The 19,005-nt window shown below is 40.4% G+C and overlaps 1 protein-coding gene across 1 annotated transcript in view; it reads right to left on the bottom strand.

Moving 5' to 3' along the window:
- Positions 1 to 4,357: 4,357 nt before the first annotated feature.
- The window catches only part of LOC125464755 (protein CASP-like), a 534,922-nt gene continuing 520,274 nt past the window's right edge, over positions 4,358 to 19,005 (bottom strand). Inside the window, exons 19-23 of the mRNA XM_048557535.2 lie at positions 11,750 to 11,833; positions 9,660 to 9,716; positions 9,498 to 9,578; positions 8,183 to 8,247; positions 4,358 to 5,540 (exon numbers count right to left, since the gene is read on the bottom strand). Of these exons, the coding sequence (XP_048413492.1) occupies positions 5,480 to 5,540; positions 8,183 to 8,247; positions 9,498 to 9,578; positions 9,660 to 9,716; positions 11,750 to 11,833 (348 nt within the window). The 3' untranslated portion in view covers positions 4,358 to 5,479. The remainder of the gene's footprint in view (positions 5,541 to 8,182; positions 8,248 to 9,497; positions 9,579 to 9,659; positions 9,717 to 11,749; positions 11,834 to 19,005) is intronic.

The following is a 19,005-nucleotide window of genomic DNA, read 5'->3' as shown; positions in this document are numbered from 1 at the left end:
GAGGAACCTGGGGATTTAAGTACACAGAAATGAAAATGCAGGAAGGAGAGGAACATTAAAAAAGCAGTTGGGATCTTGGTCACCAGAAAGGGAGAATCTGAGTACAAAAGTAGAGAAGCTGAACCTTTCTAAAGCTCTGGTTAGGCCACATGAAGATTACAGTATCTAGTCAAGCTCCCATATTTCAGGAAGAATGTGAAAGTCTCGGAGCAGGTGTAGAGCAGATTTAGCAGAATGGTTCAAAGGATGAGGAGTTTTAAATACAGGTTAGGTTAAGAGAAGTTGGGGTGGTTCTCCTTGATGGGGATATTTGACAGATGTTTTTAAGATGATGACAGAGTTAAATAAGGAGGACCTGGAAGATTATTCTGATTAGCTGACTGAATACGGATTGGGGGATACAGACTTAAGGCTTCAGACAAGACATGCAGTGAGACTACAAATGAATGGTCTTTAAGAACAGCAGGTGGTAATAACCTGGAACGCTCTGCCTACAATGGTGATGGGAGTGGGGATGATGAATGATTCCAAAAGGAAAGTGAACAGACACTCGACATAAATAAACCTGCAGGACAGCAGGGGAATAGGAGTAACTGGATTGCTCTACAAAGAGCCAGCATGGCCTCAAAGGGCGGAATGGCTTTCTACTGAGTAATGAGTACTCAGTGACAACATTAATGACAACTCAATGGCTACATCTTATCCGAGTTCTGTGACTTACAACCAAATTGATCAATAAATGTAATACAAAGAATTGCAGATGCTGCAGGGGAACATATATACCTACTATCAAAAGAGGGGTCACTGGACACAAAACTCTTTCTCTGTAAAGATGCTGCCAGACCTGCTGAGTTTCTCCAGCAAATTCTGTGACTGACACGTGTGTTTGATTACTAACTTTATTCAGGATACAGACAGTGGGGGAAGATTGTGGGGTACTGGGATGAGCTTAAGATTGATGGAGGACTATAAAGATAGTAGGGCAGCATGGATCAATGGATGGTGGTGGACTGTTCTAGATTGATTCAAGTTATGAAAAACAAGAGGTTAGTGGGATTAGTTTGGGAAGGATAAGGGGCATGGGAAAAGATCAGGGAAGTGGAGATGGTTTGGATTGCTCAAAAACTGCACTGATTTTCTGCTTATCAGGACTTTCCAAGGTATTTTGCAGTCAAAAAACCTTTGAGATTATAATGTGGGAAGCCAATGGCAGGCAAGATCTCACAAACTGCAACATATTACTGACTAGATATCTGATTGTGATTGGATATTGATGAGGAGAGAAATATGGCCAGGTACATGTGGGGAGAGCTCTGTTACTCTTCTACAAAGTAAGGCCACTGAATATTTTCATGCCCATTCAAGAGAGTGTTCATTTAATTGTTTTGACAATTCCGCATGATCACAGTAGCGCACTTGGCCTGTCCAACTAGAATGCACTTTATGCTGAGACTTGTGCCCACAAACTTATCACTTAGAGACTAGAGTGTTACCCATGGAATCCCAGGTGACAAGATCCTTAGCAAAAAGTTGTATATAAATAATACATTACAATAATAAATCAAATCAAATATTAAGCAACATAAAATCTTTTTATTCATTCATGGGACATGAGCATCTTCAATTAGGTCAACATTGATTGTCCATTTTAATTGCACTTGAAGAGAAGGTGGGGGTGAGTCACCTGCTTCTTCTGGAGTTAAACAAATTACACAGACACAAGGACAGGTCTGGCCTGAGTGGACTGGACATGAAGAATAAAAGAAAGGGCAGTTGTCAGATGTCAAAGGAAATATTCAATTGGTCCCAACTAAAGTATATTCCAGAAAGGTAGAAAGATTCTAAGAGGGAGAGAAAATATTCATGCTTAAGCAACGAAGTTAAAGATGATATAAAGATAAAAACTACTAGTTCCATCCCAATATTAACAGGTAAAGCAGAGGTTATGGAAAGGTTGGGGGTCGGGAGACTTAAAGCAAACATTACAACTAAGGAAAAACTACTAAGCAAATTATGGGATTGAAGGCAGACAAGTCCCCACGGCCTGATGGTTTATATGTTAGGGTCTTCAAGGAAGTGGCAGCAGAGATAGTGGATCCATTGATTATAATATCCCAAAATTCACCGAATGTGGGAAAGGCTCCGGTGGATTAGAAAAATGCTATTACAACATCCTTATTCAAAAAGGGAAGCAAATACAAGGTAGCAAACTATAGACACATTAGTTTAATGTCTGTTTTTGGCTAAGTGTCAGAACCCATTATCGGGAAGTTATAACAGGTTATTTGGAAAGTCAAAACACAATCAAAGTCAGCAAACTTTTAGGAAGGACCCTTCTGAGGAAGGGTCACCGGACCAGAAACATTAACTCTGTTTTCTCCTCCACAGATGCTTCCAGGCCTGCTGATATTTTCCAGCAACTTTGGTTTTGTTCCTTATTTTTAGGAAGGATAAATCATATTTGACTAATTAGCTAGAGTTATTTGAAGATGTAACAAACTAAGCAGGGTTCCTGCAGATGAAATATATCTGGACTTCTAGAAGGCGTTTGATAAGGTGCTGCAAAAGGTAAGATTACATGGAGTTAAAGGTAATTTATTTGCTTGGATTGAGAATTGGCTAACCAACAGAAAGCAGAAAGTCAGGATTAATGGGTCTTTTCTGGCCGGCAGGATATAAGTACCTGGGTGTCACAGGGATTGGTTCTCGGCACCAGACATTTAAGTATTAATGACCTGGGTGCAGGAATAGAACGTACTATAGCTAAGTTTGTAGATAACACTAAAACAGGTGGGACAGTAAACTGCAAATAGGGAATAAGGCATTTTAAAAATGAATATGGGTAGATTAGGTGAATGGGCCAAAATCTGGCAGATGGGAGTTTAATGTAGATAGGTGTGATGTTATCCATTTTGGTAACAGGAATAGAAAGGCAATTTAATATCTAACAGGAAAGAAATTTCTGACTGTTTTGGTGCAGGGGGATCTGGGTGTCCTCATCTATGGGTCGACGAAAACTAGTGTATGGGTACATCGCCTAATAGAGAGGACAATTAAAGTTTTGACATTATTGCTAAAGGAATAGAGTATGTAAGTAGGGAAGTATTGCTGCAACTGAACAAGGCAGTGGTGAGACTGCATTTGGAGCACTGTGTACAGTTTTGGTTCCATGCTTGAGTAGTGATATAGTTGCGTTGGAAGCAGTTTAGAGGAGGTTCACTTGATTGATTCCAAAGATGACAGGTTTGTCTTATGAAGAGAGGTTGAACAGTTCAGGCCTATACTGTTGAGAGTTTAGAAGAATTACAGGAAATCCAATTAAAGTATCTCAGATACTGCAGGGGACTGACAAAGTAAACGTGGAGGATGTTTTCTAGATTTGGTCAATCTAAAGTGAGAATTTCTATCTTTAGGTAGCAGATTTAAAACAGAGATGAGGAGAAATTATTACTCTCAAAAAGGGTCATGAATCTGTGAAATTCACTATCCCAGAGTGTGGTGGTAGCTTGGACTCCGAGTAAATTTCAGGAGAAGACAGATACAGATTTTTAATGACTAATTGGTTGAAGTGTTTTGAAGAGAGGCCAGGAAAGTGAAGTTAAGGCTGAGATCACACAATCCAAAGATGTGCAGGCTACGTGAACTGGAAATGCTAAATTGCCTGTAGCATTCAGAGATGTGTTGATTAGGTAGGTTATAGGGGAATGTGTCTAGGTGGGATGCTCTGAGGGCCAGTGTGGACTTGTTGGGCTGAAGAGCCTGTTTCCACACGATAGGGATTCTGTGATCTGTGATCTATTAAATGGTGGAGCAGGCTGCAGCAGCTGAATTGCCTATTACTGCTCTTCGTTACCTCTTATGTTATGAATACAAGTAGCTTGTTCAGCCATTTCAGAGGACAGTTAAGTATCAACCACACCACTGTGGGTGTGGAATCACATGAGACCAGGCCAGGTAAGGACAGCAGATTTCCTTTTCTAAAGGCATTAATGAACCATATGGGGTTTTATGACAATGTTGATAATTTCACAATCACCTTTACTGTGACTAGCTCTATTGTTCATCAACTAAATTTTAATTCCACTGGCTGTCCATATCTCCTGGTTACTTGTATTATTAGTGCAGTAACTTAACCACAATGTTACCATAGCATGGGGCCCTTTTATCTAAAATCAGAGAGGTTTTGGGGTGAGGAGATGGCAGCAAGGTTAACAGCATTTCCGACTTTTCCATCAGCATTCTTTTTAAATTATTTTGAATGACTTATTTGCCTTTGTGAATTTTAAAAAAGTTAATTCAGAAATCATTGTGAAGTCAGGCTTCAACCAGAGCTGAAAATAAACAAGGCAACACTTAATTACTAATGCCAAATGGTTTATTCAGTGCTGGAAGTGTTCGCTCCTTCACCCAGAACAACATTAGGTAGCAGAAAGTACACGCATGTAAGTTGGATTCTGAGCGCGTTAGTGATGGAGTTGCAGGTTTACAACGTAATAGCTCACAATATACCACACAGTTTCTTTCCTGGAATTGAGCCTCATAACAGAAACATATAAACTGCTGCCTGCATATCTGCTGACAGCAAGGCTGAGATTTTCTACTAGAATGTTGCTGACCAGTTTTTCCATTTGTCTGACCCTTCACAGCTTGTGGCAGAGAAGCCCTGACCTGAACAACCATACTTCTTTCAAACCTATCACTATGTTAGCAAAGATATCTCCGTTTAACAATAAAGATGATAATTGCAAACTAATGAGTTAATAAATTATGTGATGTAACATCTGGTGATAAGAAGGCTGTGGTGTCAGATTTGATGACGTGTACACAGAGCTCTCACCAAGCTGAAGCAACTCCCCCAATACCCTTAAATGAACCATCAAGCAGTTCACTTCCAGTGTGGGTTATTATACACATAACCTTTCAATTACACCAAATTTGTTATTAATTAAATCAACATATTCATATACATTTTAATATAACTGTTGCAATCCTGAAGTCAGGGAAGCTATAGACTATTTCAGTAATAGAAATTAAAGGCATTTAGAATTTTGACAAGTGTGAAATTTGACAGGATTGCAAGAGCAGAATCTGTAGAAAGGGAGCAGAGGAGCTCAGTACCTCCCTTTGTTTTGATAATTCATGCATTCTAATGTGTGTAATATACTCAGCAACGCTGTCTTGAAATTCTAGCAATTGATACATTGCTATTTGCAATGAAACAACTATGGCGCAAAGCAAAAAGATTGCAAATCAAATCATGTTTAGTCGATGAGCTGTTTCTTCACTGCTCATGGAGGAAGGAAAAACTCAATATTCTTGTGTAAAGATGCGTCAAAGGAATGCAGCCCCAAACTCTCCCCGCTTACTGAAATAATACTGAACTACACCAGCATGGCCCCTAAGCAAGACTTTATTAAAGGACATAACTGCTAGAGTCCAGTCATTCAGCTCTACCCTCAGGTCACCCAGACCTTCTGCTTCATTGCCACATATCTTTTTCATCAGCGTTTTCATGGAACTTGTGCAGATGGTCAGAATACCTGCAGAAAGGAAACAGAACAAATCACTGGCACTGAGAATATTCACAACACCACACAGAATGTTCCACATTGATTGAACCTGCAAAGGGCAAACATGCAGTAACTCATTAATATTACTTTTAGATACTGGCCAATGATGAATACGTCAACACTTACATAAAATATAAATAAATATCTAAAAATTGCAAATGCACATTTATTTCATCAATAATAACATGCAAACCTACTAATTTTTTTAATGGATGAGAATAGCTAATATTGTTAACATGAAACACTCACACACCACCATCAAACCCCCATCCAACATACACACACACGCGCACACAGACACAGACCCCCACAGACACAGCGAATTAAAATAAATCCTATTGCTGAACTGCATGTAAAGGAAGACTTTCATTTCCACAGCACCCTTCATAATACCTTAGGATATCTGAATATGCTTTGCAGCCAATTAAATATGTTAAGTCAGGTCACTATGTCAACATAAGATAATGCAGTTGGTGATTTGTGCACAACAAACTCCCAGAAACAGCACTGTTACAATGCCTAGGCAGACTGTGCTTTTCTATTGGTGGTGATTGAGGGAGGCCAGCTTGCATCTCTAACAAAAAAAGTGCTGGGTCAGACAGGAACAACAAGGAGACTTAAGAAACGTGGGAACCAGTGCTCTCCAGGAGGAGATTACTGAGTGGTGGGGAGCAGCAGAGAAATCCAAATCCTCAGACAGCACAGTCACAAAGCAACAGCCAGAAGATAAAAGACCAAGGTCTATCCAGTTTGACTTTCACCATGCCGAAAACGAAACTGTTGTTGAGAATTAATATTCAATCTCTACCAATTAATCTGCAACAGCAAGAAGGAATATCCCAGCACTGGCTGGCTTGAGAAGGTGGGGTGTGTGGGATTTGCAATGCTTTTGCCAGTGTCTCCCAAATCCAATTCATTGTGCAGTCTGCTCCCTATGTGAATGTTGCAGTGGGTGCTACACTTGACGGAGTTCGTTTGTCTCAGAACATCAGGGTTTAACTTTTTGAGTTGGTTGGGCTGCCTTAAGCTGCAGATGGAGAAGGAAGGAAGTGACTGGATGTCACTGGAGAAAGGGGAATTTAGTTTGTTTGTTGCTAAGCAAGAAACCATCAAAATGTAGATAAAATAACCTTTACAGGGTAATGACATGGGAGCTCCCTTTCTTAATTGGTGAACTCTTGTTGCTATATATATATAGATATAAATAATAGAGACATTTATGATGATTGAATTTATTGGGAAGATGTCAAAATCAGAGATAAAGATTTTGTGTAATTAAAAGATCACAAATTAAAAGCAAAAAACAGATGAACAAAATTGGTTAATACAGTCAAAAATCATAGGCGGCTTCACTGGTAAGGAAAGAGAAATAAACCAATGTTAATGGTAATGATGCACAGATGGACAGAAATTATGCCATCGCAAAGATGCTAGCATTGAATATTGATCTGATAAGATATTTTCAGATTGATATCAAGATGTAATTCAATGAAACCAGACTCTAAAGCAATGGGACTGTAACTGGCACACAGATAACGAATCAGAAGAGTGAAAGTACACAATAAACAGAGCACAGGGAAAGATTCAGGAATTATAGAGATTGCGTGACAGAAAACTGACAGAGCAATCAAGAACTTGTACTTGTAAGAGACTGCTCAGTTTTTGTGCGAAGTGCTGCATGCAGTTGCGGTCGTCTAATTAAAACAAAATCAAACTCAGGATGTGGACATTACTGGCCAATTATTGACCATATCAAGGTGTACCTGCCAAATGGTGGTGAACATGCCTTTGAACCCCAGGGTTGGGGTAGTGAAGATCACGTAATATTGTTAAGTGAGGTTTCTAGGATTTTGATCCAGAATTATGGGTCAATTTCATAGGATCATACAGTGCAGAACAGGACTTTTGGCCCAACAAGTCTGTAGTTAGCATTCAGGGTGAGCAGAAAAGGTTTCATTCAAAATAACTGGAAATTGCACCATAAGGTTAGGGTGAGGAAGACGGGACTACAAAATTTGAGGTATCCAATTAATATTCTGAAGATGACCCTGGAAAATTATTTACTAAATGCAAACCTTTAGATCTTGAACAATTACTGAGAGTGAGGAATAAGTGAGAGAGCTGGAAGATAATTTTCCCCAAAGGACAAGAGAATTGAATTATTACTAGAATATGCAAATACAGACTAAAACTGGGTAAAAGGATGATTCGGTGTATTTCAATAGAGACTGGGATTGGGGAATATGGAGCTGCTTTTGAGCTCAGTGATACTTCCTGTTCTTTAAAGTTCTTAGGTACTCTCATTAGAGTTCAGAGTGACTTTGTGGGTTCTTCTTTGTTATTTCCTTCAACTGCTGTCTCTTAAAACAACTTACTTTTAAAATAAAAACACTATTTATTGAAATTAATCCCATGTTTTCATGAAGTTATCCTGTAGAAAAAAATCTGCAGAGGAAGTTCAAGAAAGAAACATTTTGGATGAGTCTGAAGTTGAACTGAAATACCCAATGGTGAAGAATGGAGAAATAAAGTGAAATAGTTCATATGATGAAGGTTCTGGGTGTAACACTGATACGAATAAACTAGATACACCCAAGTATAATCATACTTACTTCTTTGCACAATAGGCAACACAGTCTCTGCCCACACTTTCACTCCATGCCACCTTATACAGCACCTGGAAAATACACGTAATTGGTAAAGTATGTCTTTTAATGCACATACAGCAAAGACCAGGCTTCAGAGCCCATTAGACTCTGTGCACTGTCGTAAACTCTACTAACTGGATTGATAATGATATACTTGGTGCAAGTGATAGGCTTTGGACCATTTTCTCCTCAATACCATTTGATGTGCGGTTAGACGTTAAATTTGCTGACATTAATAAATTCTGAAGCGTGATTAACCAGCACAATCTGTATCCAGAGGTTCCATGATGAGGAGCTCCAGCATATAACTGATTCAAGTAAGATATCTGAACAAATTACTAATGCTCAGGCAGTGAGAACTGGTTTGGAACAAAATCCTAAATCACAGCTGGCCACTGAGACTTTTGCACGTTAAATGTTATACCACCGCTTGGGGAAATTTGCTAACAGGTTTCCTCCACCTTGGCAATCTTTCCACACCATGTGCCTGCAGCATCAGGTTACTGATCTTGCTAGATTTTATGATTTGCTCATGGGATGTGGGACATTCCTGGCTAGGCCAACATTCATTGCTCGTCACAAACAGCTGCTTGAACTGAATGGCTTGATGGAGCCATTTCAGACAGCAGTTGGAGTGAACTACATTGCTGTGGGTCTGGAGTCACATGTAGGCCAGACCAGTGAAAGACAGCAGATCTTCTTCCCTCAAGGATTGTGGCAGTATGTCACATAGCAGTGAGCGTGTCACACAGTTATGTGGATTAAGAAACATTGACAAAACTGTTACAGAAAATGATGTGGTCATTAACTAGATAGACTGATGTATATCTGTAAAGTGTACAAATTTTCAACACAAAAGGCACAAACACATACACATAGTAGTCAGGATATTTGCTCTCCGCCATGAACTCAGTGGGACTGAGTTAATAAGCATTATGTCATCAATGAAAGTTTGGAAGTTTAAATAAAGAACAGGGGTAATTACTTTATAAATTATTATTAAATGGGCTGGGGCACCAGAGCAGCATCTGAATCTGGAATAACTATAGAGCTAATGAAGACTGCAGATGATTGGAACTCTACTGTCCCACACTGTATTCAACTTCACTGAACTTAGCACCAAGTTATTTTGTTTTATAGCAGTCTGAACCAGTGTGTTCTGCTCTGATGTACCAGTAACGACTATGCTGTAACCCCCAGCTCTATTGCATTGGTACATCTGATTGACTGCAGCACCAGTACAAACACCAGCACTGGGAAGTTCAATAAAACCACTTACAAGAAAGACCAGGCAGTGCAGCAGCACCGTGTAGAAAAAAGCAATAGTGCGAGCCAACTTATTTGACAAGACGACACGACCCTGAAATAAAAGAAAGGCTTTAAAGTGTGTTCAAAATAAACAGGTCCAACCATTTTAACAGCTAAAGTAAACTGCACTCACCATACTCAGAGTGGCTTTATCCCAGGGGCTGAGACTCAGATATCGGCGTTGACGCTCCTAGATACAGCAGCAGAAAAGCATACAGATTAGGTTAGATTCCCTACAATGTGGAAACAGGCCCTTCGGCCCAACAATTCCACACCGCCCCTTGGAGCATCCCACCCAGACCCATCCCCCTATAACCCACACATCCCTGAACACTACGGGCAATTTAGCATGGCCGATCCACCTAGCCTGCACATCTTTGGACTGTGGGAGGAAACCAGAGCACGTGGAAGGAACCCACGCAGACATGGGGAGAATGTGCAAACTCCACACAGACAGTTACCCGAGGCTGGAATCGAACCCGGGTCCCTAGTGCAGTGAGGCTGCTGTGCTAACCACTGAGCCACCGTGCTGCCCAGATGGTCACCAAACCCTTCACATCTTTTATTAAGAAGACATTTTCATTTGAGATTGAATTATTAGGAAACAATTGACATATTTCTATTCTGCACTTTTTAGGTAGTTTGTGGTGAAGGGAGGTGATGTGAACTCTGAAGATTTACATGCACCTTTTTTGAAACACGACCAGGATCATTTTCCAGCAGTGAATTTTGAGCTCCTGTATTGCTTGGAAAAAATATTTCAATAGTACTGAAGTACTGAAAAATACACCAACTCGCTCAGTACTACAGCAGGTGCAGCTAGCACCAGCTTCAATCCAATTCAATTTCATTACCCACTCCACTATAACTGGTGTCCTTTTATAAAACACTTACCTGGCTTCAGGAATTGTGTCTACTTTATCAGTGTTCGAGAGAGCGAAGAAGAAATTTACTAAACTGGTATCTGGGATGGGATTTCAGCTGTGGGGAGAGCTTGGAGAAACTGGTGTTAAGAGGAGATTTGATACGTGCACAAAATAGTGAATGGTTTTGATGGAACAATAATGAGGACACATATTTGAAGGCACTGGCAAAAGAACACGAGGTTTGCTTTCACAATTTTTAAAAATACACTCACAGGACTTGGGCATCACTGGCTGGGCCAGCATTCATTGCCCAATCCTAACTGCCCTTGAGAAGGTGTTGGTGAGCTGCCTTCTTGACTGCTGCAGTCTATATGCTGTGGATACACCTATAGCGCTGTTAGGGAGGGAATTCCAGGGTTTTGACCCAGAGACAGTGAAGGATTGGCAATATATTTCCAAGTCAAGATAGTGAGTGGCTTGGAGGGGAAGTTGAAGTTGGTGGTGTTTCCATGTATCTGCTACCCTTCTAGACAGAAGTGGTTGTGGGTTTCGAAGGTGATGACTATGGAGCCTTGGTAAAATTCTGAGATGCAATTCTGAGGTGCATCTTGCAAATGGCACACACTACTGTTACTCAGTTTTGGTGGCAAAGGAAGTGAATATCTGTGGATCTGGCATTAATCAAGTGGGCTGCTTCATCCTGGATGGTGCCAAACTTCTTGAGAACCATTGGAGCTGGATTTATCCAGGCAAGTGGGGAATATGCCTCCATATCCTGACCTGTGCCCAGTAGACGATGGACAGGCTTTGAGAAGTCAGAGTTGAGTCACTGCTTGAAAAATTCCTAGCCTCTGACCTGTGCCTGTATCCACTGTATTTATATGGCAAGTCTAGTTCAGTTTCTAGTCACTCATAATGCTCGGGATATTGATGGGGGTGGGGGGTGAATTCAGTGATGGCGAATTGGGTCTGGAAGAGCCATCCTGAGCTACATCACCCAACAGGAATCCTTTAGCAGGTACATTTGGGCCCACTGGTTTGTTCTAGGTGATGCCCAGCAAGCACATGGCAAAAGCTCAAATAAACATTTCAATGAGGCCCTTGCTGCTTGGAGTTAAGGTTTAACACTCCTCCCAAAACCCTAGAATTAAATACTGACAAAAGTGAGGGGTTAAAATTGGCCCTTCATGAAATAGGATGGGCAGATTGTAGACCATGGGTTGATGGAATAAATTATGTTTAGTTTTCACAGGAATCAGTTGCTTTCCTTTATAACTGTAAAAGGTAATGCAACTGACAACTAGCTCTTGCACTTCTCATGGTTAAGCAATGTGGCTATCCTGTCGGAAAGACCTACCTTTCTGCTGAAAGAGGCAAAGGGATCGAGGCGCTCTTCATACTGAGAGGAGTAACGCAGCTCAGTGTCGTCACTGCTTGCTCCCTGAAAAACCAATCATCAACATCAGGAAACAGGGCATCTGCTGATCTGCATTCCTGCAGCTACACTATAATGATCCAGAGAGGTCAAGTGTCTTGCTCATTGTATGGTATTTCATTGGTTGTATAGCATTTTCAATGGGCTGAGACTGTGAAAGTAGCAATATAAATGCTAGCTCTTTCTTTCTTAAACCTATCAATCATTTTTGCATTGTGATCTTTCTATTTTGATCTCTGTCTTCAGTTACAAAATCTATCACATTAACTGACCGATATGGTTGGATGATGACACTTGGTGCCCAAAACCACAAATGTTAAAATGGATGAATTACCTGTCTGACTGTTTTAGAAACTGCTTCCATTTTGCTTTTAACGCATTGCCATATTCTTCCCTCCAACTCCCCAGTGAATCAGTTTGCAAAGGCTGTAAATTGCTACCTCTACTAAGGTACATGGCACCAATCTGTGCAACCACATACCAGCAGCTGTATTATTGTTTATTGATCAATAATATGTAATCTTTAACATTTAATACTGAATGTTACGATGTAACTTTATTTCTGTTTTGTTTAGCTAGCACCTACAAGCACATTAATTTTTCTAGCATTAAAATAGGGTGGCATTGGAAGCACATTGGGGAGGACAGTGTTAATTAATTTATCTTTAACTTGCTACTTTGAAACTACTGTGTACTTTCAGTCCTGTTAAGGTAGTAAAAACAAACTCTACACTTTACAGACACATACAGGTAGTGAACTAGGCAGGTATTTCGAATGGATTTCTCCACCACGCATGCTTGGCCCAGTTGCAGTTTGTCATCCTGAAAACAGTGCCTTTACCCCTAAAATCTTCTGTTAGTTAGCCAATCCTTTCTCCATGCTAACGTAGTTTTAGATTAGATTCTCGACAGTGTGGAAACAGGCCCTTTGGCCCAACAAGTCCACACCGCCCCTTGAAGCATCCCACCCAGACCCCTCCCCCTATAACCCACACACCCCTGAACACTACAGGCAATTTAGCATGGCCAATCCACCCAGACTGCACAACTTTGGACTGTGGGAGGAAACCGGAGCACTCGAAGGAAGCGCACGCAGACACGGGGAGAATGTGCAAACTCTGCACAGACGGTTGCTCGAGGCTGGAACTGAATCTGGGTCCCTGGTACTGTGAGACTGCAGTGCTAACCACTGAGCCACCTGTGCCGCCCCATGGATGCACTAGGCTCCACGGTCTCTTACTTCATTAAGTGGCCTTGAGTGCAGTACCTTGTTGAATACCTTATGGAAATCTACTAGTTCCCCAGTATCTCTCCTGTTTGTTGCCTCTCCAAGGAATTCTAGTAAATTTGTCAGCCATGATTTCTTCTTCATGAAGCCACTCCAATTCACTTGATTATATTATGTATTTTTAATTGCTTTGTTTTAACATCCTTTATAATAGACTCCAACATTTTGGTCCTGAGGGGCAACCTGACAGAAATATATAAAAGAGATAATGGGAACTGCAGATGCTGGAGATTCCAAGATAATAAAATGTGAGGCTGGATGAACACAGCAGGCCAAGCAGCATCTCAGGAGCACAAAAGCTGACGTTTCGGGCCTAGACCCTTCATCAGAGAGCTCTCTGATGAAGGGTCTAGGCCCGAAACGTCAGCTTTTGTGCTCCTGAGATGCTGCTTGGCCTGCTGTGTTCATCCAGCCTCACAGAAATATATAAAATTATGAGAGGCATAGATCAGGCACGTAGTGGAAATATGAAATACTTTCAAGCATAAAATAAAGGGCTGGGGAGTTTAAAGGACATGTGCAAAGCAAGTTTTTTTTTAAGTAGAGGGTGTAGGCATTGGAACATGCTGCCAGAGGGGGTGGTAGAAGCAGATACGATAGCAACCTTAATGAGGCATTTAGGCAGAAACATGAACAGGCAGAGAATACAGGGATGCGGAGCAGGCAGATGGGATTAATTTAGAATGGCATTTCTATGGTGGGCTGAAGGACTTGTTCATGTGCTGTACTGTTCTATATTCTATTCTAATCCGATTTTCCAGCATTTGACCATAGCTTTGTATGCTTTGCCATCACAAGTAGACATGAAAATATTACTTCAATGTTAGGAAGGTTTCTGCCTCTACCACACTTACAGGCAGGGAGTTCCAGATTCCCACCACCCTCTGAATGAAAAAGTTTCTCCTCTAAACCTTGCCCTAAATCAATGCCTCCAATCATCGATCCCGCCATCAAAATATAACTTGCAACACTTCCTTGGATCCCAAGGGCTCCTAACAGCTTCCAATCTTTTATGCAGGACCGTCAAAAATGCAGAAGGAAGCCATTTAACCCATTGATCCTCCAAAGAGTATCCCTCCCAGATCCCCTACTCCATTCTGATAACCCCACATTTCCCATGTCTAATCCATCTAGCCTGCATATCCCTGGATACAAAAAAATTAGCCTAGCCAATCTACCTAACCTGCACATCTTTGGGCTGCAGGAAGAAGCTGGAACACCCGGAAAAAGCCCACACAGACAAGGAGAGAACATGCACACTTAACACAGACAGTCACCCAAGGCTAGAATTGAACCTGAGTCCCTGGCGCTGTGAGGCAGCAGTACTAACCATTCAGCCACTGTGCCACCCTTAACGTCCAAGTAGACCACATCAAAAGCATTTCCCTCATCTACATACTTGGTTACATCTTCAAAAAATTCAATCAAATTGGTCAGACATGACCTCCCCTTAGATCAGAGTATTGGGTTCTTTTTTTAGGAACAAGCAGTAGATGACTAAAAAGTTATTAGAGAGAGAGAAAATTGAATATGAAAATAAATTGGCAAGAAAAGTAAAAACAAATGACAACAGATTCTACAGATATACAAAAAAGAAAGAATAGCTAAAGTATGGGATCCTTGAAGGATACAAGTGGGAAATTAAAAATAGGGAGCAGGGAATTGGCAGATAATTCAAAACAACATTTGCATCAGTCTTCATGGTAAAGGGCACTACAAATGTCCGAAAGATAACAGTTAAGTAATATACTAATGGAAGGAAAGATCTTGTAACAGTTTCTATTATGAGGAAAAAATCATTTGACAAATTTGTGGGACTAAAAACAAATCACCAGGATCTGATGGCCTGTACCCAATGGTTTTAAAGAAGTGGCTGCAGAGATGGTGGAGGCACTGGCCAAAATGTTCCAGAACTCACAAAAGGCAAGAGTTGGAATTAATGCACTTTGGTTGAAAAGATGTAATTAGTGGAGTGTCACAAAGTCCTTAAAGTCTTTTTTTTAAAACTATTTTATCAATGACTTGGAGGAAGGGCATCATGTTATATTTCAAAATTTGCTGAATACATAAAAATTCGTGGGAGAGCACATTGGGAAGAAGAAAGAAGGGAGTCTGTAAGAAGATGTGAGTGAGTGGGGATAAATTTAACAGATGGAGTTTACAGTAGGAAAATGAGAGGTCAAGCATTTTGATAGGAAGAATTAAAATGTAGACTGTTATTTAAATGGAGGGAGACTTCAAAAAGTGATGTATGCAGGGATCTGTTCTTCTACATGAAGCACAAACTATTAGTATGCACATGAGGCAAGTAATTAAGTGGGCAATTGTAATTTTACCTTTTATTGCTAGGGTTTGGAGTTTAAAAAAGGGAAACGTTGTTTCAACTGTGCAGGGGGAGGCTGCACCTGGTATACTATGTACAATTCTGATTGCTGTATTTGAGAAATAATATACTGGCATTGGAGGCAGTTCAAAAGAGATTCACAAAGTTGGTTCCTGGGATGAAGGGCTTGGTTTTTCAAGAGTGGCTAAACAGCTTAGGCCTTTATCCATTTGAATTTAGAAGAATGAGGGTTGACCTTATTGAAACATACAGGGTTCTGAGGGAGCTTGTCAGGTTATTGAGATGTTGTTTCTATTTGTGGGAGAATGTAAAACTAGGGGACATAGTTATAGAATAAGGTGGCACTCAATTTGAAGGACTACCCCCCCACCCCTCCAACAAAGAGCAGTGAATGTCTGGAAATCTCTACCCCAGAGAGTTATGCAGACTAGATTACAAAGTATCCAAAGGGGATGAAGACTGACTTCTGAAATATTGAAATGGAAAAGTTCTGGGGAAAACTGATGCACAGACAGATCTGGGTGTTCAGGTCCATTGTTCCCTGAAGGAGGCAACACAGGTCAATAGAGTGGTCAAGAAGGCAAACGGCATGCTTTCCTTCATTGGACGGGGTATTGAGTACAAGAGTTGGCAGGTCATGTTACAGTTGTATAGGACTTTGGTTCGACCACATTTAGAGTACTGTGTACAGTTCTGGTCACCACATTACCAAAAGGATGTGGGTGCTTTGGACAGGGTGCACCAGGATGTTGCCTGGTATGGAGGTTGCTAACCATGAAGAAAGGTTGAGTAGATTAGAATTATTTTCATTAGAAAGACTGAGATTGAGGGGAGACCTGATTGAGGTCTACAAAATCATGAGGGGTATAGACAGGGTGGATAGCAAGAAGCTTTTTCCCAGAGTGGGGAACTCAATTACTAGGGGCTATGAGTTCAGAGAGAGAGGCGGAAAGTTTAAGGGAGAATTGCATGGAAAGTTCTTTACGCAGAGGGTGGTGGGTGCCTGGAACCCGTTGCCAGTGGAGGCTGTAGACGCTGACACAATAGCATCTTTTAAGATATATCTGGACAGGTACATGGATGGGCAGGGAGCAAAGGGATACAGACCCTTAGAAAATAGATGACAGGCTTAGACAGAGGATCTCAATCGGCACAGACTTGGAGGGCTGAAGGGCCTGTTCGTATGCTGTAATTTTCTTTGTTCTTTATTAGAGAGTTGAGGTGTATGAGAAGCTAGCATTAAAGAAGAGTTGAGGCCTGAGGAAGATCAGCTGTAATATTATAGAATGGTGAGGCAGGTTTGAGGGACTGAATGGTCTACTCCTGCTCCTATATCTTTTGCTCTTCTGTTCACCAAACCAACAGATATAGCCATGTTGGGCGGTAGAAGGGTAAGGAACAGTGAGTTAAGATCTACAGTGTACATAAATATGGGTGGAGATAACAGCAAATTTATTCCAGGATAAAAGGGGACTGGAAGGTGTTGAGGAAACGATTCTAATGGCTTTGCTAATGACTAAAGTCTTTGAAGTGCTACATATCTATCTGATGTGCTAAGGTAAGGAAGCTGTTTACATGTGAATAGAAGGTTGAGAAAGGGTGATAGCTCTCATAGGGTGGCACATTGATAGGGTGACCAAACCCAGTGGCATAGATGAGGGGCATAATACAGAGGGTGATAGTTAGTGAGGGCAGACAAAGAAATAGGAAGAATGCGACAAACACAATTCAGATGAAGATTTAAATCACCAATGATAAGCCAGTAAGAGCAAAGCTAAGAAGAGTTGTTAATAAAGAAAGGAGGGAAATCCCCAATCAACGGAACATTGCAATTCTTGGAAAGCTGTTGAAATTCTTGAGAAAAAGCTTCAACAGCAATCCATAATTACATAACCTAAGTAAATCTTTTTAAGAAGGTAAATGGAGAAAGTGGCAATGGTGATTTAGGATATAACCTTTCCCGGTTGATACTTGACTGAAAGACACTGATTGGTTAATGTCAGTCAGAAAGGACATAGCCACAGATGGAAAAAATGTTTGCTAGGCCCACGGGTGATTCAGATAAATCAATGAGGCAAAATGAAGGAAGCTTTACTCTATCTGAAGCATATTACATTTGACAATGTTGAGCATCAAGTGTTCACCAATGTTCGGCCCCCTCATAAGCAAATTTCTTTCCTCATTCCCCAAAACACCTTAAAATAAAAGCACCAAAATATGTAAAGTACCAATAATGTTCTCAGCCACATACACCTAAGGTAGGCAGCCAAAATGCCGGAGTGCATGCCTGAACCGGTCTGGTAGCTCAAATTTACAAAATTGATGAAACCCTTTTGGCTGTGTACTCTATTATAGTGCATCGCAGAGTGCTGGGTGAGCAACAACATTTCATCTCAGGAGGCAGATTATTGAGTAAAACAAGTTAATACCCAATTTACACACACTGATTTGCATCTACCATTAAATTTAAACTATCATGAAAAGAGGAGCTATTTGCCTCGTGAACTGTGATGTTATTTTGCATGTTTATGAAATAATCAATGATCATGGATGACTGTTCAGTTATGCTTAATATTCACAACGAAGATTAGTGATACAGCTGAATAAGACTTAACCTTATTGTAAAATTACTTTGATTGAAATGCAGGTCAGTCCTCATGTAGCAGGGCTATCAAGAGCACACTCTGAACCAAACCAAAATGCTCCTTTGAACCTATCTGTCTCACCAAGCTTTTGGCCAACTGTCCTAACAGTATGTGGTTAAATGTCTAATTTTGTTTTTTCACAATCCTGTGAAGGGTTAATGCCATTAACATAACAAGATACAATTTAAATCTAAATTGCAGTCGATTACAATGCCTCTAGAAGTGATACAAATGTTGTCCATCAGTACAGTTAGCTGAATGACTGAAAAATTTTTCTTCTGCTTTTCAAAACTACTTAAAAAGGGCTCAGGTCAAATGCTTATTCAAGTGAAGTTTATACTGAGTGAACATGACTTCTTTGTCACTAATGTTCATAATAAACTCTTCATCACTTTAAGTCGCCATTAAATCTTCCTCTAGTCTACACTACTGCTGTGAAAACGGTCCTGGCATCTCAAATCTCTCCTCATTATTATGAAGGAAAGACAGATAGGAACAGCAATAACACAGTGAAGTGTAAAATAGAAACTGTAATCCCACATTAATGAATATATCATGCAATACCACACCAAGATTATTAAAGGGCTTGCAGAGAATGTGTACTTTCTAACCAAACACAGAACACTACAACATCTTTTCTTATGTCACGACTTCTGGTCATTCTTTTTTGTCACTTTACTGTCCATTTAATTTTATTTTGCTAAGTATCACAATGTACTTTCAGGCAGTGGCTACCAGTTGACACTGCAGAACAACTTTCTCAAGAACAACTGGTTATCTTATCTCTGTCACCTGCACATAAAAATCTATAGTATATAAGTCTACTTGTTTGTTTAAAATCAAATTCTTTAATGTTAAATTTAAAAGATGTGCATAATTCTTTCCCTTGGATCTTACTAAT

The sequence above is a fragment of the Stegostoma tigrinum genome, chromosome 27 (assembly GCF_030684315.1).
Source record: "Stegostoma tigrinum isolate sSteTig4 chromosome 27, sSteTig4.hap1, whole genome shotgun sequence".
Taxonomy (NCBI): Eukaryota; Metazoa; Chordata; class Chondrichthyes; order Orectolobiformes; family Stegostomatidae; genus Stegostoma; species Stegostoma tigrinum.
This window is presented reverse-complemented; position numbering and strand designations above follow the sequence as displayed.